Consider the following 25,329-nt stretch of genomic DNA (forward strand, 5'->3'; position numbering starts at 1 on the left):
AACTGTGAACCAAACATAGAGATATGTTTCATTCTAGAAAAAGGAATATGCCCAAGCCTATAATGCCAAACGACATCCATTTTATTGATATTATTCAGAATTGCATTAGTATTTATATGTGTTTCATCAGCATCAGCAATATTTACATTCTTTGCATTGTCTTGTATCTCAGGGAAAACACAAACAGGAGAAATAACATGGGGAACAACAGGGGAAATAACACTAGAAGAGTAACTGGATGCAGTACTGGGAGAAGCAACAGGAGGAAGTAGGAGCTTGTAGAGATTGTGGTCCAGTTTACCAAGAACTAGAGGCATCTTCAGAGAAGGGGCATGTATAGTATAAAGAGTTCTGGTAAACAGAACAATCCCATTGTATTATTCTAACAGCTTATGAACTGAAATAAGATTGTGTTGAAAAGAAGGAACATAAAGAACATGATGAATTGTGAAATTTGGAAACAAAGTCAAAGATCTTACTAAATGAACGTTGACTTTATAACCATTTGGTAGAGAAACTAGACAATGTATAGGTAGTGTCTTCAGATTAAACAGTGAGTCCTTATGAGAAATCATGTAGTCAGAAGCTCCGAAGTCTCTTATCCAAACAAAACTATCTACTTGTGAAAGCATGCATGACTTGAGCAGAATACTTTCTGATAACAGCTTGCCAGCAAAGTTAGCAAAAGCCATTAGAGTGGGAGTAGAGGAGGAATCAGCAGATACATAAGATTGTTGCAGTAACATCATCAGTTGGGAGAATTGATCTTGTGTCAAACCAGGAACCATTGAAGCATTTCTAGACTCAGATGACTTGACATAATCAGGAACCACATTAGTAAGAGGAGAATGAGAGTTCACTTCAACGTGAGTTGCAGTTTTCTTACTGCCAAGCCCTTTTGTGAACTTAAAATTTGAAGGATACCCATATAGCTTGTAGCACTTGTCAATAGTGTGACCTGGTTTCTTACAATATTTACATGTAAGAGGTCTTTGAGCATCAAAATTGACTCTGGAAGGAAAACCCTGCTTAGACACCCCAGCATTGAAAGATGCAGATGTAGGGAGAAACTGAGGAGAGGTAGAAACCTGCCTCTACTTCTCATATGACAATAATATACTATAGACAGTGCTCATAGATGGAAAAGGCTTAATCATGAATATATTGATTCTAGTTTGCACATATATATCATTGAAACCTATCAAAAATTGATACACCTTTTGAACATCATCATCTTTTTGATAATCAGATTTGAAACCACAATTGCTACAAGACCTGACTCTACTAATTGACAAGCCATCAATTTCATCCCACAATTGCTTGATTTTGCTGAAATATGAAGCAATATCAAGTGATCCTTGTGAGGTGTGAGCAAAGCTCAAATACCCTTGACCATATCTTTCCTCCAACTCACTCCAAATATCTTTTGCAAGTTCAGAGTACTCAACACTACGAGCAATGTCTTTGGACAGGGAGTTGGTTAACCAAGAGACAACCAAATCATTACACCTCAGCCGCTATCTCGCCAAGGGAGAACTGTCAGGAGGCTTAACTGAAGATCCATTAATGAAATCTAGTTTATTTCTAACAGATAAGGCCACAAGGATGGTTCGTCTCCAACTCCCATACCCAGTACCATCAAAAGGTACAGAAACTAAAGAAAATCCTAAAACATCAGACGGATGCACATAAAAAGGATTACATGGATGCGTATAATCATCTTCATCCTCATGAAAGACAGAACGAGAAGCAGGAGAAGGAATAGTTAGTAATGCAGATGTGGAATCATCATTATTCGGCATTTTGTACATAATTAATCAGGAAAAGATGCACACACAAACAAGCAATGAGGAGAGATAACTAGGGTTACCAAATTTCCTTCGTGACCGGAAGAAACAACGGCCTTGTAAGAAAAAATAGTCAGAAGGACGAGCAAAGCCTAGCTGAATGAGCAAAAATGCAGAAACCACCAAACCCTAGGTTGAGGAAGACACCTAAGATAATATCAAAAATAAGTTCGATCAATCATTGGGAACATTCAAGTGCTAGTAGAAAGGCACTGATTTCCGTCGTCAACACCGAAAAAGAAACTCAAAACACCGACGAAAAACTCGTCGGAAAAACTCAGAAACGCGAAGAAACAGCAGAACCTCAAAACTCCGATGAAAATGTGTGAGGGTAACATCGGACGAGAGATAATTATCCGATCTATCTAGATCTGGGCTCTGATACCATGTTAAAACTCGTTCAACGAACAAATCACTGAAGTTTATTCTGAGCTCATAGTGAGATTAGAGAGAGAGAGAGAGAGAGAGAGAGAGAGAGAGAGAGAGAGAGAGAGAGAGATTTCTCGATTTCTATTTTGCTCAAAGTCATAGGAAAAATGAAATATCTGTCTACCAAATATTTTTGTCTTCTATCTATAAATGGGTCAGCCCACTACTTATATTACAACTAGAATAAATATATTGTGGGCTTCGGGGCTCAATAGTAAAAGAAAGAAAAACATCCCAATTTGTTAAGTAATATCATCGTCTTGTATCTCAATAGACACTTCAAGTGCCAAAACTTCTTCTTGTCGATAAAAAGCCCCGTGAAAGCTTAAAGCCTGAGAGAGAGAGTAACAAAAATTATAAGCTGATTTAACCATGTAAGTTGTGAAATGACAAATTAAATTGATCAATAGGTTAATTCCATGTGCCCTCCCACCGTTCACATGTGTGGTTGGTAAACAAGGATCGATTTTTTAGCAATATATTGTCAAATATTCAATATGATTCCACATGATCTAGTTTCGTTCAAGTAATGAATTCTAGCCAACTGAAAGGATCTTCTAATCAATCCAAAGATCATTTGGATTCCATTAGTAATGAGGATTCGAAATATCACACATTGATTAATCAAAGAGAGATTCAACAACGAAAAGAAAGATTAGGCGATAAAGAATAAAGAAAGAAAGCTATAAGGAAAGATCCCAGACGTAGCTCGCTCCAGGTGGATTCACTTGAATAGGAAGTTGAATAGTGAACTTTAAGAGAAGCCTTCTAACCCGTTTTAAAGCGTTGAAGAGAGAGATACAACTAGCCTCCTCTCTTATACTAGTTGGAGTACTACAAATTATTTTTGCTTCATATTATATGGCCACTGAGACGTGGATTTTAAGAAAGAATTATAAAAGTTTTTGTTACAGAGTCAAAGATATTTTTAGAATTTGTGATTTTAAATTATATATGCATGGCTATTAAAGCATATCATTAAAATCAAGAAAAATTCAAATTATTGAGTTTCAAGTGTAGGAAATTGTTATTCTATCGAAAAATACTAGATTACATCATTAGCTGCTTTTATGTTATCTATAGGTAAAAACTTAACAGAACTCAGACGCCTTAATTATATGTTACTACTACTAATATCAATGTAGACATTAATATAGAGATCATTTTTCTCATACTCAAATTAAACGACCCTTGGAGATAGCCAGCTGTCCAAAATCATTCTATAATTTTCTCCAATATTCAATTTGACCATAAACATTGACGAATGATGATCAATCCGCATTCTTACATTGTGATCCGTTTATTTTACTTTTATAATAACACTGACGTCCATTTTTGTTATAGTGCTAGCTAGGAAACAAAATCATGCAATCCATTGACTTTAGTTTGTGTAGAGTAATTTTAAAAAATATTCCCTCCGTTTCATGAGGTATTTTGATTCGATACGAAGTTTAAGGAAAAAAAAAAAACTTTTAAAATTTGTGGTCTTAAAAGTTTAAGGGGTAAAAGCTTTGTGGGGCCATAACATTTTTATGGTTATAAAAGCTTCTCATTAAGGGTAAAATGGGTAAAATGAAGAGTTAAAATTAAATTATTTCCAAATATAGAAATATGTCATTTATTTTGGAACAGACTAAAATAAAAAATACTTCATCTAATTTGAAACGAAGGGAGTAACAACTAGTTGGGCGTGCTATAAATAGTGAATAATATAATGATTGCATTATACGTCAGACGCAAATGATTAAAAAATGCATTCAAAGTTAAAAAAAAAAAAAAACAGATAAATGGTGGTCCGATCCTGAAATTGCAGGCTACACTTTCAAGAATTGGTCTAAAGAACGCAATAATACATATACACGGTTATTCTAATTTTTACTAAAATAGTCTCTAGAGTTGAGTATGTTAAGTACACGAGCTGAACCAAACAATGACTATATAGTAACGAGTTATTAAACTTGAGGGGTCCCTAGATTTCTGTGTTTCTGACTAGTAATAAAGTGTTGAAGGGGTAAGATCTTTTGAATTAGAAAGGTAAAAGTATAGTCTGAATTTGCCAAATAAGTTTTTTGCCAAATAAGTTATACATCTAATATCAGCCTAAAAGAGGGTGGAATAGAAGGAATCAATTCTTTTTTTTAGTAGAATATGTTGTCATGTCAGAAAAGCACCTCTTTGTTATAAGCAAAGGGAATTACTTTTGTGAACAAAACCTTTCTCATTCTTTATTCGGCTTGAAACCAAATATAACCAGATATTAAAAGGCAAAAAGAAACAAGTAACAATGTGTTTCTTTTTTCCATTTCCTGTTTAGGTACTTTACTTTCCTTTATTTAATCCAAACAAACTTGCGCATCACTCGTTTTTATTGTATGAAAAGAATATATGATAAGTGGAGTTTTCTGTGTCACATAGCTTAGCTAGGGTCAAATACAACAGCCAGCAGTAGAAATGTAAAGCATATAACAATAGGCAATGGCTTTTAGGTTTTCAAAACGGGGAAGGTTCAAATATATCCATATATTTTCAAAAATGGTCTAAGAATACCTCTCGTTATACTATTGGGTTATCTATACCCTGCAGTCAATACTTTGGGTTCAAATATAGCCCTCATTTAAACGGAGGGATATGTGTTATCGTCCTATTGACCAATTCTAAATATCTCCTAATTAATTAAAAAGACTCATTACCCATACCCGAAAAATATTTTTCTAAAGCAATTTTTTTGTAAAAACTGGAAAAAAGTAATTTTTTTTTACTAAAAACTGAAAAAACAAAAATATTTTTTTTCCAGTTTTTACAAAAAAACTGCTTTAAAAAAAGTGAAAAATATTTTCTAAAACAATGTTTTTGTAAAAACTGGAAAAAAAGTTAAAAAATAATTTTCTAAAGCAATTAAAAACTGGAAAAAACTGAATTTTTTTTAACTAAAAACTGAAAAAAAGAAAATATTTGTTTTTTCAGTTTTTACAAAAATATTACTTTAGAAAATTACTTTTCAGTGTTTGTTTTTAGTTTTTACAAAACAAATTGCTTTAGAAATTATTTTTCAGTTTTTTTTAAAGCAATATTTTTCCAAAAACTGGAAAAAAATATTTTTGATTTTTTCAGTTTTTAGTAAAAAAAACAATAAGTTTTTTCCAGTTTTTACAAAAATATTACTTTAGATAATTGCTTTTCAGTTTTTTTAAAGCAGTTTTTTTGTAAAAATTGGAAAAAAAATATTTTCGTTTTTTTCAGTTTTTAGTAAAATTATTTTTAGTTTTTTTCAGTTTTTACAAAAATAAATTGATTTAGAAAATTATTTTTTGGGTATAGGTAATGAGTCTTTTTAATTAATTAGGAGATATTTAGAATTTGGCAACAGGACGATGACACGTATCCCTCCATTTAAACGAGGGGTATATTTGAACCCAAAGTATGACTGTAAGGATATAAATAACCCAATAGTATAACGAGAGATATTTTTAGATCATTTTTAAAATTGCATGAATATATTTGGACTTTGCCGTTTTCAAAATAAGGAAAGGAGTAGATACTGATAGACTTTCACTTTTCTGCTATACTCATCTTTTTCTTAGCAAGCGTCCAAATAGACTAAAGAAGTACATAGATAAAAAAAAAAGTCTTGCACCAAATTTAATCAGTTTAATTTGGTGTAAAAGTATATTCACCCACAATCGTTAGTTTTTGTGTTTGAGTCATACTGGAGAGGAAATGTGAAACATTATATATATTCCTATTTTTTTAAAAATGGATTTTGGTAAATAAAAAAAAGATATTCTTGAACAAATATCACTTACTTTAAAGTTTAAATTGGTGAATTTCTAAACGGAATATTCCTTAACGGACGTCAATATCGTCTATGATAATAAGACCGCGGTTGGTTCGTAAGAGGAGTAAAAGCGTCAGTAGAGAGAAGTGGACCAAGCACAAGGGATGAGACAAAACAATGGACCTTTTATGAATTTTGAAGATTGTGCAGGGGTAAAAAAGGGAAAACAGTAACCGAGGCCAAAACGCATCACTTTGGTCCCTGGATATTAGAATTTACAACACATTATAATATCATCCTAAATTTATGATCTAGTGTACTATTGCTTAACTTGGTTGACCAATGGGATATCTTGCTGGCTTTTCTTACTAGGCAATTTGATTTTAATTTTTGTCTATTGCTTCCGATTATGAGATAATTGCACATGTTGCTATCTCGTGCACTCAAATTACAAATTTTATTTAAGTAAAAACGAAATGACAGAATAAATAACAATATCATGTTATAAAATATTAAATTATAATGTATGTCTACCACTCTCTATTATCTCCATAATTATCACTACTCTAATACTTATGGAGTTATGATTGTAACTCCATAACCTCTTCATGATCTTCCTCCATGATCTCAAATGCTTAATGATATGTTTATGGTATTTTTTGGTATACCTCTATGTAATACTATAAATAGAAGATGAAAAGTGATATTTTATATGCTTGAAAAATACACTTGAATATATGGAAGAAATAAGGATCTCTCCTCTCTTTCTCTATATCGATCTCTTAGTTTGTTTTTTTCTTGTTCTATATTGTTACTTTGAGCTATATTTCATAACACGTTATCAGCACGAAACTCGACCCGCTACGAACTCATACTATTATCACGTAGCTAACTGAAAGTTATTCACCTCATATTGCACTCAGTGCTTGAAGAAATCAAAAGGGAATAAAAAAATTATTGTTTCCTTGCGCTCAATCCTAAGGTATACTACTCTTAATTTCTTTGTTGTACTCTATCTTGGCCTAGCTATAATAGTTTTCTTCTCTGATTATTTGAGATATAGGGATATCTATAGCTATAAGAAAGAAACAAAGATTTTCATAACATATAGCTTTCCCCCATTTATCACTACAAACTATTTGTGGTGAACATTAACTTTTTCACTATTACATGAATGTTTTTTCTTAAGTCTCTTAACTCTGTTTCATTGAAATTACTTTCATGACAAGTGAGGTTTGCTCAGTTGGTAAAAGTATCTCCACCTATTAATCATTAGGTCCTGGGTTCGAGTCACGCTGGAGGGAAAGTATGAAAACACTATAAATCTTCCTAAAAAAAATAAAAATAAAAATAAAACTGGAATTACCTCCATATGATGCTAGTTTTGTATGGTTAAATGTTCCTCATCTTTATCTTGAATTATACAATTTAGTTATTGTGTTATATCATATATGCATCAGCATGTGTGCTTGCCATCCTAAGACCCTCCCGTCATTTTAATTCTTCTACTTTTGGATGAACATAATTTTTTTGGTTTCTGTCTTGCATGAGTGCTAAAGTGATTTTTCTTTACCAAGTTTCTGACTGTATGTTGTTTAATAATATTAATTTTAGAAATGTTAACTGATTGATAATAATTTTTATATATATGAAAAGATGCTTTTAAACATATAAATAATTGAGTGCCTTATAATGTTATTAAAAGTGTTTATTGAACTTCTAAGACCTATTAGTAGTGTGTACATGGCCCTTAATATGAGATTGACTTTTGACTTTGAAACTTATGTTATATGATCATGTTGGATTGGGATTTTACTTTCCAGTTTTTGTTTGGCTTCGTGATATGATTCTATTGCTTCTTTAAGAAAGAAAAAAGATTTGTGAGTGAAAAGTTTTACACTTAGTTTTCTATTTTGGCAAAGGCAATATAGTACGTTAATCTTCTGCTTTGGGCACATGAAAAATAATGTTAATTATATTGTGATCCATACTAATTAATTAGATACACATATCATCTATCTAGGTTGATTATTTTTGGAAAATTATCTTTTAAAAAATAATTTTGAGGACCAATAGTATTTGATGTGCTTTAACATCTTGATTAAGATATGAGATTACATGGATACCCACTAATTGACTTTCTCTTCTAATAATAAAGTTCATATGTTGCATCAAATTAAATACGGAAAAGGGCCAAAACTGCCATCACACTATTTGATTTTGTACAAATATGCCCTCCGTCCACTTATTGAGCCAAAAATACCCCCAACCTTATCTCTCTGTCTCACTTATGCCCCTACGACTAATGACCAATGCTAAATACAAAAAAAGGTTCGTGGTAACTTTTTATTGGTCAAAAAAATTAACTTCTCCATCTTTCCAATTCTACCGCCATCATAGCTTCCACCATCCCCTTTCCTCCATAGCAACCACGTTGCCACCACATTTTTAGTCTAGGGGGCAGTTTTGGTCCTTTTTCATATTTTTATCAATTTTTTCATTTAATATTTATCATTGAAGCTGTCATTTTTCGAAAATATTCGCCAAAAGATCCTAATTTTCACATTTATATGTCACTTAAAATGGTAAATCTTTTTTTCTTTCTCATCACATAAGATAATCAAAGAACCCATTATGAATTCATGGGCTTTAAATTTCAGAATCCAGATTTTTCTTCACAATTTTTGTAAATTTTGCAAACTCTTAATAAGTTATTAGACCCAAATGGTAATTTATTATATAAGACGAAAATGTTATGGCCTATGTACTCCTCCTTGAACAAAACCCTAATTTTATAACAAAGAAAGGACATCAAATCGAAAAAAATTAAAGATTTTCTAACCGGACTCTTTCGATTAAGCATAATATTCTCGTTGTTATTGTTCGAAAATGGAGGAATGGAGCAAACATGAGAATTATGGTTGTGATGGCAGTGTAGTTGTTATGGAGAAAAGGGGTTAGTGGCAGCTATGGTGATGGGAGAGTTTTGATATTTTTTTAGGTGGGTCGGACTTTGGAGTTGGATAAACAAAAAGGGTTACGGGTGAGTTTATTTAATTGGGTCATATTTTAAAATTGGACCAATAAAAATTTGCCATGTGTAATGTAAATAAACTTATTTTTTATTTGGCATTGACTGTTAGTCGTAATAGCAAAAGTGAGCCAGAAAGTTAACGGTGGGAGCATTTTTGGCTCAATAGGTGGACTGAGGCCATTTGTACCAAATCGAATAGTTCATATGCTGCATCAAATTAAATATGTGATAAAGTGATGCAAATTCTTAAATTTTATTTATCACTAGACGAGTTTATATTTATAACCATTAAAATGGGTAATACTTAAAAGTTGTATGATGACGGAATACTGTGATAACATTGATTAAGGGTAAGATGGTGGGTTTAAGTCCCAGCACACCATGAGAGTAAGACATCGAGTTCGAGTCCTGATGCTCAATGATGATAAGATTTGGGTTTGAGTCCCAATTTATTATGGCCTAACATGTCTTTATATTGGTAAGACATTAGGTTTGAGTCCCAATGTACCATATTGATGATATAATGATGACTAAAGAAAAATAATATATTTTTCATGAAAAGGCATGAAAATTGTCCCACTTGATTTGCTTCATTCTTGAAGTGAATGTGATAGCAGTGCATAATAAGTTTCAATGAAGACAAACCAAACGATATCGTTTGGTTTAATGCCAGGGTCGGCTGAGTCGGTAATTGTAAAAAGGAGAATAATAACAGTTCTCAAAATATTTCTTCAAAACTTGAAGGTGATGTTTGCCATCAATGTGGTATGAAAATAATAAAGCACACCCATATGATTATAGTCCACTTAAAAATGTGGCTTGTGATAAGTATTGTAAATGCAAACTCTTTCCTGAAAGTGAATGTGAAAATATATATGTGATTAAAGATTATGCATAATAATGTACTTATTATGCTCTAAGGGAGGTATGAGACAAAGAAAGATAATGAATATTACTGTGTAGTTACATGGATGTGTCATTGGTTCCGTACATGTGGTACGCCAAAAAGAAATATTTTGTCATGCCTTATAAAAAGTTATTAAACGCAAAATTAAAGCAAAAAATTATTTTTCTTATGATGATTTTGACCAAGACAATTATTATGATATGATTTTCTTTGTGAAGGAGATATTCACTATATGGATGGTGTGAAAAAAGATCTTGTAGTACAAAAGCAATTAAGAGCTCCGGAAGAACTAATTTGTTACCACCCCGATGAATAAAATTGTTCATGACATTGATATTGTAGTAAGTCTCAAACGAACCTTTTTGAGTTTCAAATGTATTAGACAAAGTGGTTGGCATATTGAGACTATAAATAGAAGGAATATTGAATATCTTTATATTACTATAACCATACCGGGTAAATATGAAAGGTTATATAACTTTTCTTCTATCTGTACTACACAAGTATAAGTATGATGATGCAATCACATGCCACAAGTAAACTGGAGGTTTAATGAAACAAATATTAGTTGGCATGACCGGTTGGCCATCTGTAATGACCTGACCGGTCGTTTTGAGCATTTACGCTCCTTTCAACTATTTGAAGTCTTGAATAACTTCCTACGAGGTATTATGACTTGTGTGAATTATCGGTTTTGGTTTTAAGGTATTTCGGAGTTAGCCTAGAAGAATGAATTTTTATGTTGGAAGCTTAAGTTGAAATAATTGACCAGATATTGACTTATGTGTAAACGACCTCGGATTTGAATTTTTATGATTTCAATAGCTCTGTATGATAATTTTGGACTTAGGAGCGTGTCCGAAAAATTATTTGGAGGTCCGTAGTGGAATTAGGCTTGAAATGCCGAAAGTTAAATTTTTGGGAAGTTTGATCGGGGGGTTAATTTTTTGATATCGAGGTCGGAATCCGATTCTGAAAATTGAAATAGTTTCGTTATGTCATTTATGACTTGTGTGCAAAATTTGAAGTCATTCCGGATTGATTTGATGTATTTCGGTACAAGATATAGAAATTAAAAGCTCAAAGTTCATTAGGCTTGAATTGAGGTGCGATTCGTAGTTCTAGCGTTGTTTGATGTGATTCGAGGTTTCGACTAAGTTCGTATGATGTTTTAGGACTTGTTGGTATATTTAGTTGAGGTCCCGAGGGGCTCGGGTGAGTTTCGAGGTGGTTTCGGACTATTTCTAGGCCATTCTTAGTTGCTGGTTTTTGGCCACAGAGGTATGCATCGCGATCGCGGACAAATGGTCGTGATCGCGAAGAGCAATTTTGTTGTTTGGGCACTGTGAATCGCGATCGCGGAAGCCTTTTCGCAATCGCGTAGAAGAAATTCCTGTTGTACTGACCTGATTTAGGAAACTTATATCTCGCAATATATAAGGAATTTGAAGATGATCCAAAAATGAAAGTTGTAGCCCTTGTTGTCTAGGTTTCAGAAATGTAAACCAATTCTCATTTGAAATTGTGTACAAAAGGTTATGGTGGATAAACTATAGGCTATCTGGTTGCATAGGGTTGCCTTTGGAAGCTTATATCTCGGAATATATAAGGAATTGGGAGATGAGCAACAAATTAAAGTTATAGCCCTTGCTGTCTAATTTTCAGAAAGATAAACCAATTGTAATTTAGAGTTTTGTACAAAAGGTTATGACCATTATACTAGAGGCTGTCTCGAAGAGCTGGCATTTGTTCTTCGCGATCGCGAACGGCAAATTTTGCGCTGGAAATTTTTGTTCTTCGTGATCGCGAAGAGTAAATGACTGGACAGAAGATAAAATTGTGGGTTTTGGTTTCTTTCTTCATTTTCGGATTTTGAAGCTCGGATTGGGCGACTTTGGAGAGGAAACTTTTTACAAAACTTGGGGTAAGTGTTCTTGACTCCCTTGTGATTATATTCCATGAATTAATATTCGTTTTCAGCATTAGATTATTGATTTTTCAAGAGAAATTGGAGAAATTTCTACAATTTCATAAAAATGAATTTACGAGATTTGAACACCGATTCGGAGTCGGATTTGAGTAATTTTGGTATGGTTGGACTCGTGGTTGAATGGGGGTTCGGATTTTATGAGTTTTATTGGATTCCGAGATGTAGGCCCTACGGGTGATTTTTTGGACGTAATTTCGGATTTTTAGAAAATATTAGTATTTTGATATGGAATTAATTTCTATAATTTTTGTGGGGTGAATTAAATTATTTTGACTAGATTCGAGCCGTTTGGAAGTTGATACGCGCATAATGGGATTTTTGGAGCATTGTTTAGCTTTCTCGACATTGGATTTGGCTTGTTCGAGATAAGTAACTCTTCTAATCTTGGAGTTGAGGGTATGAATCCGGAATATATGTATTTCATAAATTGTTGGGAGGTGACGCACGTGTTAGGTGACGGGCGTGTGGGCGTGCACTATAGAAATTATGACATAATTGTTTTTGTGAAATTTTGTAGTTAAATAATATTGGCATTTTTCATGCAGTTTTACGTGTTAAAGAAATTGAGCTAAAAAACATATTAAAAAATCATGTTGAGGCTATGTGCCAGTATTATTGGGACCCACATAGGTCATATTGATGTGAAATATTTATTTTAAATTGAAAATTCATACTCAGTCATATTCATGTCATTACATATCATATCTCAGTCTCTGTTATTATTTATTGATACATCATATCATCATTTTGGGATGTTCTCATGACATTGTGAGCCCATGAGAGAGAGACTGGAGAGATTGATGACTGAGGGAGGCCGAGGGCCTGATTGTGAGGATATTTTTGGGATCGGGCTGCACGCCGCAGCAGGCCATGTTGGCTTTATATATATTATACTATTGCACATGAGTTGTCGATGCGGATCCAGGTATTGATACCATAGCGCGTGAGTTGTCGATACTATAGCACGTGAGTTGTCCGCGTAGCACGTGAGATATCTGTATGGATCCAGGTATTGATACTATAGCGTCTGAATTGTCCGCGTAACACGTGAGTTATCCGTGCGGATCCAGGTATTGATACATAGCGCGTGAGTTGTCCGCATAGCACGTGAGTTGACCATGCGGATCCAGGGATTCATATTATGACACATGAGTTGTCCGTGCAGCACGTGAGTTGCCCGTGCTTATAGCGCTTGGGCTGTAGGAGCCCCTCATGAGTCTGTACACCCCACCCCCACCCCAGTGAGCGCAGTCGACTATAAACAGGGATCGGGCTGCACGCCGCAGTAGGTATTGTATAGCGCTGAGTGATTGAGTGTGCTGAGCATAGTGAGAGAGAATGCGAGACATTGAGATTGAGTACTCTGAGAGTGTGAGTACATGAGTACAATCTCTGAGATACATTAAATTGACATGCACATATGACATACATGCATAGTGATGTGATTTCCTCATGCTGTACGATATCACATTATTCATGATTTCTCTCACATGTTGACAAATGGGCATAGTGATGCATTTGTTTTACACTAGTTATCTGGGAAAAAAATGAGATATTTTATTTATCATTGAAAGGATTTTAGAAAAATTACTGTTTTCAAACTTATTCATATTTTTGGTAATCTTCGGTATACGATTCGGATTTTCATTGATGTACTTGAAAGGCAAAACTATTTTCAGAAGTCATGATTTGGCTGAGCCTTTATTCTTGAGTTACTTCTGGTATTACTTGTTTAATATTGTTATGAACTATTGTTGGTTATGGAAGTTGGACTCTGACCTTGGTAGAAGCTCGTCACTACTTTTAACCTATGGCTAGGTTTGTTAGTTACTCAATACATGGGGTCGGTTGTACTGATACTACACTTTTGTACATTGCGTGCAGATATTGGTTGCCGTTGTTGCTATGCTCGATGGTTGCGGGATCTGAAGATGTACCTGCGTTCCTGTTGTAGCTGCCTCTTGTTCAGGGTAGCCTTAAATTTATAAAAGCTCTGTTAATGTATTATTCAAACAGACTATGTATTATTTTATTTCCGCTTTGTATACTCTATTTTTAGAAGCTCATGATTTTTACTACTAGTTCTTGGGGAGATGTATTGGTTTTAGATATTTTCTTTTAATAAATTTCATTGGAATTGGATAGTTGGAAATTGGCTTACCTAACGGGTTGGGTTAGGTGTCATCACGACTAGAGGAATTTTGGGTCGTGACACCATCCCGGTTCAATTATGATGCAAGAAATTAATTGAGAATTATATTGGCATATATTGAAGAAATGGAAGATTCTTCAAGAATTCTTTTGTGTTGCTTATTCTCATGATATATCAGTTAAGGTTGGGATTGAATCGCTTGATTTCTGGAACGAATAAAGGTGATAAATATATGGGTCCAGTCACCTGCCATGTGGACCGTTTACTATTATATGTGTTAGAATAAATTGTGGAGCGAGAACAACAATAGCGTATATGACAATGACGCATCGAAAAAATTGTTGAACTCACCACCAAAATAATAGCCCCTAGTCGAATCTCTTGAAAACGGAGTTTTATCCACGAACTAAATATCCTAGATTTTGTGTGTGTTTATGGGAAAATTCAAGAGGAAGTTTTTCTGTCTCTTGAAGTTTTATTTTGAAAGCATATGCAGACTTCTCGTTTTAAAGAAGAAAAGATACGGTTTTTCTTCTGAAAAACCAACTTGCCACTTTTTTCATATTCTTCTTCCCTTTTATTGTGCAGTTCTTTATAGATAACTCACTTATGTCTTTTATATGGGTTAGGTCAGCCCACATAGAGCGACCCTAAACCAAAAAAATCCAATATCTCCCACTTCGCTCATGTTGGACCGGACTAAAACTAGTATCATGAATAAATAACATACTTAATTCATATAGACAAGTAGTTCATGCGACCTGCGAGCATCAAAAGTTATAATAAATTTCAAACCTATTAAGGTTATTCTGAAGCTCTACGTAGAAATCCGATCACATTCGGAAAGGATTCACTACTAACATGAGGATCTAATTACTCACAATACCCCAGACATCATCCGCTACTCTAGTAGCTAGTTATCCGATCCATCATCCTCGAAGAGGCGAACTCGAGTTCATGTTTAACTTTGTATCTATAATTACACTTGATACCCTCATGGTAAGTGTATTGGTCGAACAATAACTATAAGTTAAATTACAACAGTTAAAATTAGTTGTCTTCCCTTTCTACTCGAATCTTTCCATTCCAAATCAACTACTTTCCTAGACGTGCATTGCATTGCCGAATCACTCGTGGCTATTAGTGACATGCTAAAGTAACAACATTGATTGGCACTTCAAGAGACAGTAAAAGGTCAAAGGGTATTCCAATAAAAGTTAATATAACTTCTTTGGGATCTCACACAATGAAGAATTAGTGATTCATTCTTCCATTATCCCATTGGTCGTTAGCACACGCGGTATGAAACACGTGTTACAGTGTTCTCACTATATATTAGTGCGTGTGAATTATTCTATTAATCATTCAAGACCATACAGATCTTGGTCTAGACACCTTCAAATGTCTAACCCGAGTTTCTTAATTCAATAATCCTCAAATCCAACCTTTTTGAGAAACTCGCATCTGGCATACAAAACAAGTCATACTCGAATGGTAAAATTCGTAAGTCTGACTAGTTGTCAAGACCGACTTTTACAAGTAAATATAACCTTGCATTATCCAAGGTTCTATAAGGTCTCATCTCTTCACGATTCTTAACGTAAGAGGCGATTGCTCGTGTGAGAGAGACAATCTCGTGACTTGTTCGACACACTTTATCAACAAAACATCATCACATGCATACGAGATATAAGCATAAATTCAAGAGTCAAATATTGATGAGTATATTATAATAATAAAGTCATTTTACAATACATAAATATGTTCATATCCTTCGCAAACCTAGAGCCATAACATGTTTCTCAAACAGGTCTCTAGATATCTCCTTTTTAAGAGGATCAGCTATCATGCTTCGCGTAGGGATGTACTGTAAATTTATCTCTCCACTTGCCCCCATGTCTCTCACAAAGTTATACTTGATGTCAATGTGTTTGGTCTTGCTGTGATACTCAGGATCTTTTGTGTATGCAATAGCTGCTTGACTATCACAATATAGAGTCATGGGACCCTGAGAGTTCTTTGTAATATTCAAATGTTCAAAGAATCTCTTCAACCAAATAGCTTCTTGTACCGCAGATGCACAAGCCCCAAACTCAGCTTCCATCGTTGAAAGGGTTGTACAAGTTTGTTTCTTACTTTTCCATGAAATAGCACCTCTATTAAGTAAGAAATCATAAGCGGATGTTGATTTTCTATCATTTTGGTCACCAGGCCAATCAGCATCTGTGTATCCTCTCAAGTATAAATCATTTCCATTATAACATAGTGAATAACCTGCAGTTCCCTTTGGGTATCTAAACATTCTCTTCACAACTTTTCAATGATCTCTGCCGGGATTAGATTGATACCTGCTAACCAGACCTACGGCATAACAAATGTCTGGGCGAGTACACATCATAGCGTATATCAAGTTTCCGACAACACTTGAGTATTGAACTCGAGACATGTCTTCCTTTTCATTTTCAGTCTTGGGACACATTTCAAGGCTTAAGGTTTCACCTCTCACTATAAGAGCATCCATGGATTTGCAACTATTCATGTGAAAACGCTCCACAATTTTCTTTATATAAGTTTCTTGAGATAGATTCAATAATTTTTTGGAACGGTCTCTTTGGATCTTAACTCCAAGGATATAGTTAGCCTCACCCATATCTTTTATATTAAATGACTTTGAAAGCTATGACTTGATAGTTTTCAAATACTCCAAATTATTTTCGGCCAATAAAATATCGTCCACGTAAAGAGAAAGAATTAAAAACATCCCATTGGACTTTTTCACATAAATGCAATGATCTTTATTGATCATGGTGAAATTATACGAGATCACCTCCTTGTGAAATCTCAAATACCATTGCCTTGAAGATTGCTTCATGCCATAAATAGATCTTTTCAATTTATAGACCTTCTTTTCCTGGCCTTTAATGATGAAACCTACAGGTTGTTCCATGTAGATTTTTTCATTTAGTTCTCCATTGAGAAAAGTTGTCTTCACGTCCATTTGATGTAATTCCAAAACTAGCTTGTAGCTAGATTGCTATTCAAGAGGATCAACAGTTGAGGTTTATATAATTAATAATCTAAAATCTACAACTATTGACTAATGACAATCGCAACAAAGGTAAGCAAGGGAGTTATTAATGGAAGAAAATATGGATTGATAGGATAGGTGCAAGATAATTATTCGGGATCTAACTCTAGATAATTCACTTCTAATATTCAAGTGAGTCTCTCGAATTCACTTAATTATCAGTACAATTGCTTAGTAGAAACTCCTCTATCGGTTAAATCTCAACCTCACAATATGAAGCAGTTTAAGCTCGGTGAAGATATGCAAGAATTCATAATGGATTGATCTTTAGGAGAATCTCTTTCGATTATCCTTCTAACTAGGTTTAATCAAGGATTCAACTAGCCTCTTTCGATTACTTAGAAGAATCTATAAACTCAACCAACAATATAGTGCAAATATATCACAAGTTATGCCTCTTTCGAATACAAGAACAAACGAACATTTGTGCAACAATTAAGTCTTCCAAAAATGATTCAAATACATAAAAATATAGTTATAATCCACAAACAACCATCAATACACCAAATCCATCAAAACCCAAAAGGTTCTACTCCATAAACATGGAGAAGTTTTTCATAAATGAAATAAAAGTAGAGGAAAACATAAATACAATCCAAACTCGGATCTTGAGTGAGGAAGGAAGGATGAAACTCCTGTGATAGTTCTTCTCCTAATTCTCCTTAGCTTCCCTAGGTCTAAGGTATATCAAAAATCCAGAAATGGTGTTTTTCCCGTGTATTTCAACTATCCCCAAATGAACGTCGGACAAAAATACCCTTTTTAGCGGAAATGGGAAGATACTCTAAGATTTTTGTACTACCGCGATGCGGCATGCGCCGCATTAGTGGCAATTTTCGGAACAATTTGCAAAATATTTTCTGGAAACAATATGTACTGCCGCGCCGCCCCATGTGGCGCGGTAGTGTAAACTTCTTAGAGTAATTCATTTTTTCCATGTTTTGACATCCGGACTTGGTATTCGACCCCCGAACACGATCCCGGCTAAATATCTTGGGCTTCTACTCAGACTTCAAAGCTCCAAATAGCTCAAATTTGCTCCGCAATATCTAAATAACTCGAAATTACTCCTACACGGCATAAAACACACAATAACTGTAAAACACTACTAATTAAAGCTCAACATAAGTAACGTGCAGTAAATTATAGTGCAATAAGTGACTAAAATACGGTATTATAGCCTACCATCAATTGCTTTCATCCACTCATCCTCAGTCACAAACTTTGACTCGTCCATTTCTGTGGGAGATACCATGAAAACGTAATCTTCAGTCTTATAAGTACGTTTAGGTATATTTTTCTGGTACTATTTCGTAGTTGAAATTCAGATTTTTCAGAAGGATTTTTGGATTGAGAAGTCCCACTCGGATCAAGAACAAGATTTTGATCGATTTGATTATTAACTGTGTCAGAAGACACTTGCTGACTATCTGAGTTCAATATTTCATAAAGAGGCTCTCTATTCTTTACCTCGCCCTTCTCTAGAAAATCATTTTTCAGAAATGTGACATTTCGCGATTCAATCTCAGTAACACTTCCATCCTCTAATTCACCAATGAACACATACCCTTTAGAGTGTTCTGAATATCTTATAATGATACATTTCTTGCCTTTTGGATCTAATTTACCAAACTTGCTAAAAGAAACTTTTATATATGTTGCACAACCCCAAGGTCGTAAATCATTTAAGTTTGATTTATGACCAGTCCAAATCTCATAAGGAGTGGAAAAACTGATTTAGAAGGCACTTTGTTCAATATGCAGGCTGCAGTCAATAACGCATCTCCCTAAAAGGAGATAGGTAAATTTGACTGCACCATCATGGACCTTATTATGCCCAATGTTGTTCTATTCCTCCTTTCTGCTACACCATTTTGATGAGGTGTGTAATGAATAGTTAATTTTCTGGTGATGCCCTTTTCGTTACGCAATTCTTCAATTTTTTTTGATAGATATTCACGTCCTCTATCGGTTCTTAAAGTCTTAATCCTTTTGTCTAATTGATTCTCATCTTCATTCAAATATTTATTAAATCATTCAAGAGCTTCAGATTTATGAGAAATCAAATAGACATAACCAAAGCGCGTGAAATCGTCAATAAACATAGTGAAATATAAAGCAGCAGACCTAACCCTCACATTCATTGGACCACAAATATCAGAATGGATCAATTAAAATGGAAAATCAACTCTCTTAGCCTTGCCAAATGGTTTATATGTAATCTTTCCGACAAGACAATTTTCACAAGTTGACATTTCAATTTTAGAGAAAGAACCTAAATATCCTTCTTTAGCCATTCTATTCATTTGATCCTGCACTATGTAACCTAATCTTGCATGCCATGTAATAACATCAATGGTGTTATTACTAGAATAACATGTCATAACACAACGATTAACATAATAGTTATACGTAGAAGGATTACAATTTAATATAATAAAACCATCATAACGATGTCCAAAACCATAAAGAACATTGTCTAGAGTAATTCTAAGACCATTGTGACTGAAGTTCAAATTGAAATCTAAATCTAGAAGAACAGACACAAACACTAAGTTTCGTCGAATATCTGGAACATATAGGACGTCATGCAACATCAAAGATCGGCCATCACGCATGTCCATTCTACAAGTGCCTATCCCTTTTGACTTTAAGCTTTACATTTTCCCCCACATATATATGCTTTGATCCAGGTAGAACTCGACGAAACTCTATAAACACTTCTCGATCACGGATCACATGGTCGGTGGCCCATGAGTCTATAATCCATACAAGATAAGATTCAGTTAGTAAAACATTGCTAGAAACATATATAGAACTAAGAGATGCGTTTTGAAATGCTACCTTTTTTCGGCTCAGTGCACTCACGAGCAAAATGCCATGGAACTTGAAAATTGTAGCACTTCATCTTACTCTGTCTTTCTTCTTGTAGAACCATTTTCCTTTCTTGGAATTTGGCTTGTTTCTTTTCTTGGAGGATCCTTCTCCGGTCTCCTTACCATTTTCGTCTTTTTTTCAGTTTCTCTTGCGCTTGAAGCTTGAACTATTTGTACCACTTGATTCTGCCACAAAGGTATTAGGTACAACTTTAGCAGCACCAAGTCGCTCATCTTCAAGCTCCACATGACAGGCAACATCAGCAAAAGTTTAACGTTATCATTGTTGGTCAAGTTAACCTTCAGATGTTCCCAATTATTGAGAAGTGATCGAATCACTGTCTAAACCTGCTGCTCATCAGAGAGAGCACTGCAAGCACTTTTGAGTTGAGCAATCATATTTGACATCACCCTTAGATGTTGCTTGACAATGTGATCATGGTATTTTTTGTACGTGTCAAACTTGATTGTCATCTGTCAAAGGCGAGTCAAAGTTGTACCCCTATATGCCTCTCTTAAATGTCCCACATGGCTTGAGCATCAAGATATTGCTCACATTCGTGGATGAGATCATCAGCAACTGAACTTACAATAATTCCACATGTAATGAAATCTTTCTTTTTCAAATGTTATAAGTTTCTAGATCCCTCCTGTGTTGGGCAGTGTTGCCCTCCTCTGGGTGACTCATAACAAGGTTAATACTTTTAAGAGCATCTTACTCTTTGAGTATATTCCATATTTTACGACTCCATATGTCGTAATTTTCATCATTCAGTTTGTCACCCTTGTTCAAGTCATCAATGATACTTTTCGATGCCAAGTCTATTATTAGAGACAATATTACAAGTTTAACTCATCAATATATACTGCGGTCAATTTATGCATGTGATTACACACTCAAGCAAATTAATTATAATATTAATTCTACATTTAGTATAGAATCGAAAGGTCACTATATTTCTATTCATTATTTATATCTAAATATTTTAATTAATATTAAAATATCTTCTTAGTGTGTACTTTATTTCAAATCTCAATCCATTATAAAATAAAATAATAAATAATATATGTAATTGGTGAGACAAACAACATAATTTAAATTTCATTAAAATACAACAACAATAACAACAACAACAACAACAACAACAACCTAGTATAATCCCACAAGTGGGGTATGGGAAGGGTAGGATGTACGCAGCCTTACCCCTACCCTGGCAGGGCAGAGAGACTATTTCCGATAGACCCTCGGCAAAAGAAGGTGATAGAAGCTCTGATAGCAAGTAATAGCAAGACAAATAATTAGAAAACGAAATCGAAGATAGCAACAGAGAATATGAAAGAGGTAACGATAACAAGTAATAGCAAGACAATATATTTAGAAAACTTAATCCAAGGCAGCAAATGAGAATATGAACGAAGTACTGCCAGCAAACTATGAAATTACCGATGGCTAGTAATAACAAAACAAGACATGCGAATATAGAAAACTAAGGAAAAAAGGTACCGTACTAGCACTAATACTATCAAACTATAGAAGGCAAAGGGAAACACACGACTACCAACTAACCTTCAACCTTCACTCCCTTCTATATAGGGTCATGTCCTCAGTTAGCTCAAGTTGCGCCATGTACCACCTGATCACCTCTCCCTAAGACTTCTTTGGCCTACCTCTACCCTCCTCTTCATATACTCGAACCATCTCAACCTCGCCTCATGCATATTTGCCTCCACACGGGCCACTCCCACCTTGTCCTAAATAACTTTATTCCTAATTCAATCCAATTTAGTATGCCCACACATCTATCTCAACATCCTCATTTCAGCTATTTTCATCTGCTGGACATGGGAGTTTTTGACTAGCCAACACTCTGCCCCATACAACATAGTCAGTCTAACCACTACCTTGTAGAACTTACCCTTAAGTCTCAACGACACATTCTTATCACACAAGACACAGAAAGCGAGCCTCCATTTTATTCACTCTACTCCGATACAGTGTGTGACATCCTCATTTATCTCCCAATATTCTGTCTTGGTCCTGCTCAACTTGGAACCCTTAGACTCCAGAGTATGTCTCCAGACCTCCAACCTCTCATTAACGCCAGCTCGCGTCTCATCAACCAGAACTATGTCATCTGCAAATAACAAGCACCAAGACACATCCTCTTGAATGTGTCGCGTCAATGAATCCATCGCCGGGAAAAACAAAAATGAAAGTGATGATCCCTGATGCAACCCCATCTCAACCGAAAAATATTCAGAGTCCCATCCTGCTGTCCTAACCCGTGTCTTAGCTCCATCATACATGTCCTAAATCACTCTAATATATGCTACAAGCACTCCCATAGACTCCAAACATCTCCATAGAACCTCTCTCGAGACTTTGTCATAGGCTTTCTGCAGGTCAATGAACACCATATGCAAATCCTTCTTCATCGTCCTATACTGCTCCACCAATCTCCTCACAATGTGAATTGCCTCAGTAGTCGACCTTTCCGGCATAAAACCAATCTGTTTCTTGGAAATGGACACACTCATCCTCAGCCTTCCTTCAATCACCCTCTCCCACACTTTCATTGTGTTGCTAATTAACAACTAGATACCGCTATAGTTGTTGCATTTTTGGACATCCCCTTTGTTCTTGTACAAATAAATCATCGTACTCCGCCTCTACTCATCGGGCATGTTCTTTATCCTAAAAATGTCGTTAAACAACCTAGCAAGCCATTGTAAGCCCTCCTTACCCGCGTTCTTCCAGAATTCCATCGAGATCTCATCTGGCCCAGTCGCTTTACCCCTACTCATCCTGCGCATAGCCCCTACAACCTCCCTCACTTGTATGCGTCTACAATACCCAAAATCTCGATATCGCTCTGAGTACTCCAACTCCCCCAGTACAATGCTCCTATATCCCTCTTCATTTAAGAGTTTGTGGAAGTAAGACTGCCATGTCTGCCTAATATGTGCCCTCTCCACTAAAACTCTACCCTCCTCGTCTTTTATGCACCTCACTTGGTCCAGATCCCGAGCCTTCCACTCCCTCACCTTCGCCAGCATGTATAACTTCTTGTCCCCGCCTTTATCTCCAATTTCTTCGTAAAAATGACTAAACGCCACAGTTTTAGCCGCAGTAACCGCCAACTTCGCCTCCTTCCTAGCCTTCGTATACCCCTCCCTGTTAGCACTCTTCTGCCCCTCGTCTATGCTCTCTACTATCTTCAAATATGCCGCTTTCATAGCTTAAATTTCATTAAAATAAAATATATAATAATAATTTATATGTTTGCTAGGACATCCATGTACCAATTGAATACTAACTATTGCACATATATGCTAAAAGATGCACTACGCCAAATATCATGATAAATCTCAGTTAAAATTTTATCCCAAGGCTCTCGAAGAGAGTCTGCTAAAATAACACATGCTTCCCAATCAGTAATCTCTATGTATAGACAATTCAGATCTTTTTAACTGAAAAATGTGTACATATTCATAAATAGAAGCATCAGGGCCATTTTAAATTCCATAAACTCCCTAAATTTCTTTCCTCATTCCCTTCATTCTGCCCTCTAATTCCTTAACTCATTTTGCATCGCTCTCGGGACATTCCTGATGACTTCAGGCCCCGAGTCTGAATCATTATAGAAATAAGTCTTGCGACGATGCATCCTTCTACGTTGTCTCCTTCCTTAACTTCGAGAACTCCTACTTGGAGTAATTCGAGCTTGTCACTGTTCAGCCGTATCTGAAATAGGACCAAGAAAACAATAAAAATGGCTACAACCATTCAGTATGACAACATATGTCACAATAAATCATAGAATTCTATCAATTCAAGGGCTTAGGACTAGACAAATTTTCTATATTAAGGAGATATTAAGTTATATTAAGGCCAGTTTATATTAATTCATGGCTCACATAAAGAAAAGGTCATTAAGGAAACTTATTCAAGTTAACCATAGTTCCTTACGTAATTGAATTCCATAGCACTTCAAATAAAGTATGGCCATTTGAAAAAAAATTGTTTATATCCAACGGCACTTCTCTCACCAAATTAATTATGGTCAAAATCCTATAGGCCATATACAAACACCTCCAAAAAAAGAATGTGAAAGTAGTATTTTGTTGTGTATTATAACAAAGAGACAATTTAATGAATTCACGGAACCTACATATGTCTTTTAATATGTTCATGACACAATCATCATTATGTTGATATGTAGAAAATTTCTACTACATGACATACTTTGTTTATAAAAAGATATCATTCTGACAAATCTATTTTCTATAGTACAACTATACTTGTCAAAACAACTATACTTCTCTTTAGAGCTGTCAATATGGGTCGGGCTAGGTTAACCCAGTCTAGCCCACATGAATTTTAGCAATTGACGGCTGAGCTGGGCTAGCCAATCGTTGTGATGGGCCTTATAATGATTAGCCCAACCCAGTCCTAGGTGGGCCACGGGGCCCCATGGGCTAGCCTATTATTTTTTAAAATATAATTTTATATTTTTTAAGTTCTAACCTAAAAAGATAAATATTTAAAAGTTAAAAAATATCTTATCGAAAAAGTTTTACAAAACATAATAACTTTTTATATTGTTCCAATATATCACAATAAACACTAAAAATAAAATACAAGACTATATTTCATTCACTAAAAGTCAAAAGTCAAAACAAACTATTCAAGAGATCGTCCATGACGCTTATGGGATATCCAACACATCATCGTTATCAAACACATTTGAATCCGCCAGTGACAAGGTTGTCTTAATATCTTCACTTTCAACTACATCTACAATTCATATGCAACATTAATTAGTTAACTATTAAGAATAATTAAATTTTAAAAACTAATAATATTCAAATTCACATAAAAAAAATTACTAGTTTGAATTTGGGAAAAGTCGTGCAACCAACTTCGATTATAACAAGTGTTTGGACATTTTCATGATGGATGCAACTTATGTACTTGTCACGACCCAAATTAACCCTTCGTAAGGTGTCGTGATAGAACCTAGTCGTAAAAAATATATAAAGAAAACACAACATTTTAAAGATAAACAGCATATTGTGAATAGCCAAGAGTAGTACCACTCGACATATACAAAATAATTTTCCAAGACCTGAAATATCATAAAGTCACAAGCTGCTATAATTTATGTAGCTCTATACAAAAGTCTGAAGATAATAAAGAAAGTCTCTAGGCGAGGGAGTAGAAGGGAACT

The 25,329-nt window shown here is 34.8% G+C and overlaps 2 protein-coding genes across 2 annotated transcripts; both read right to left on the reverse strand.

Moving 5' to 3' along the window:
* Positions 1-377: 377 nt before the first annotated feature.
* LOC107784196 (uncharacterized) lies at positions 378-1,802 on the reverse strand. The gene is made up of 3 exons (XM_075242860.1): positions 1,590-1,802; positions 1,218-1,517; positions 378-1,094 (listed from the first exon to the last, which is right to left on the reverse strand). The coding sequence occupies exons 1-3, from the start codon at positions 1,800-1,802 to the stop codon at positions 378-380; spliced, it is 1,230 nt and encodes a 409-aa protein (XP_075098961.1).
* A 20,966-nt stretch (positions 1,803-22,768) lies between these two features.
* LOC142175860 (uncharacterized) lies at positions 22,769-23,335 on the reverse strand. The gene has a single exon (XM_075242861.1). The coding sequence runs from the start codon at positions 23,333-23,335 to the stop codon at positions 22,769-22,771; it is 567 nt and encodes a 188-aa protein (XP_075098962.1).
* Positions 23,336-25,329: the final 1,994 nt, after the last annotated feature.

Source organism: Nicotiana tabacum, chromosome 22, assembly GCF_000715075.1.
Source record: "Nicotiana tabacum cultivar K326 chromosome 22, ASM71507v2, whole genome shotgun sequence".
NCBI classification, from domain to species: domain Eukaryota; kingdom Viridiplantae; phylum Streptophyta; class Magnoliopsida; order Solanales; family Solanaceae; genus Nicotiana; species Nicotiana tabacum.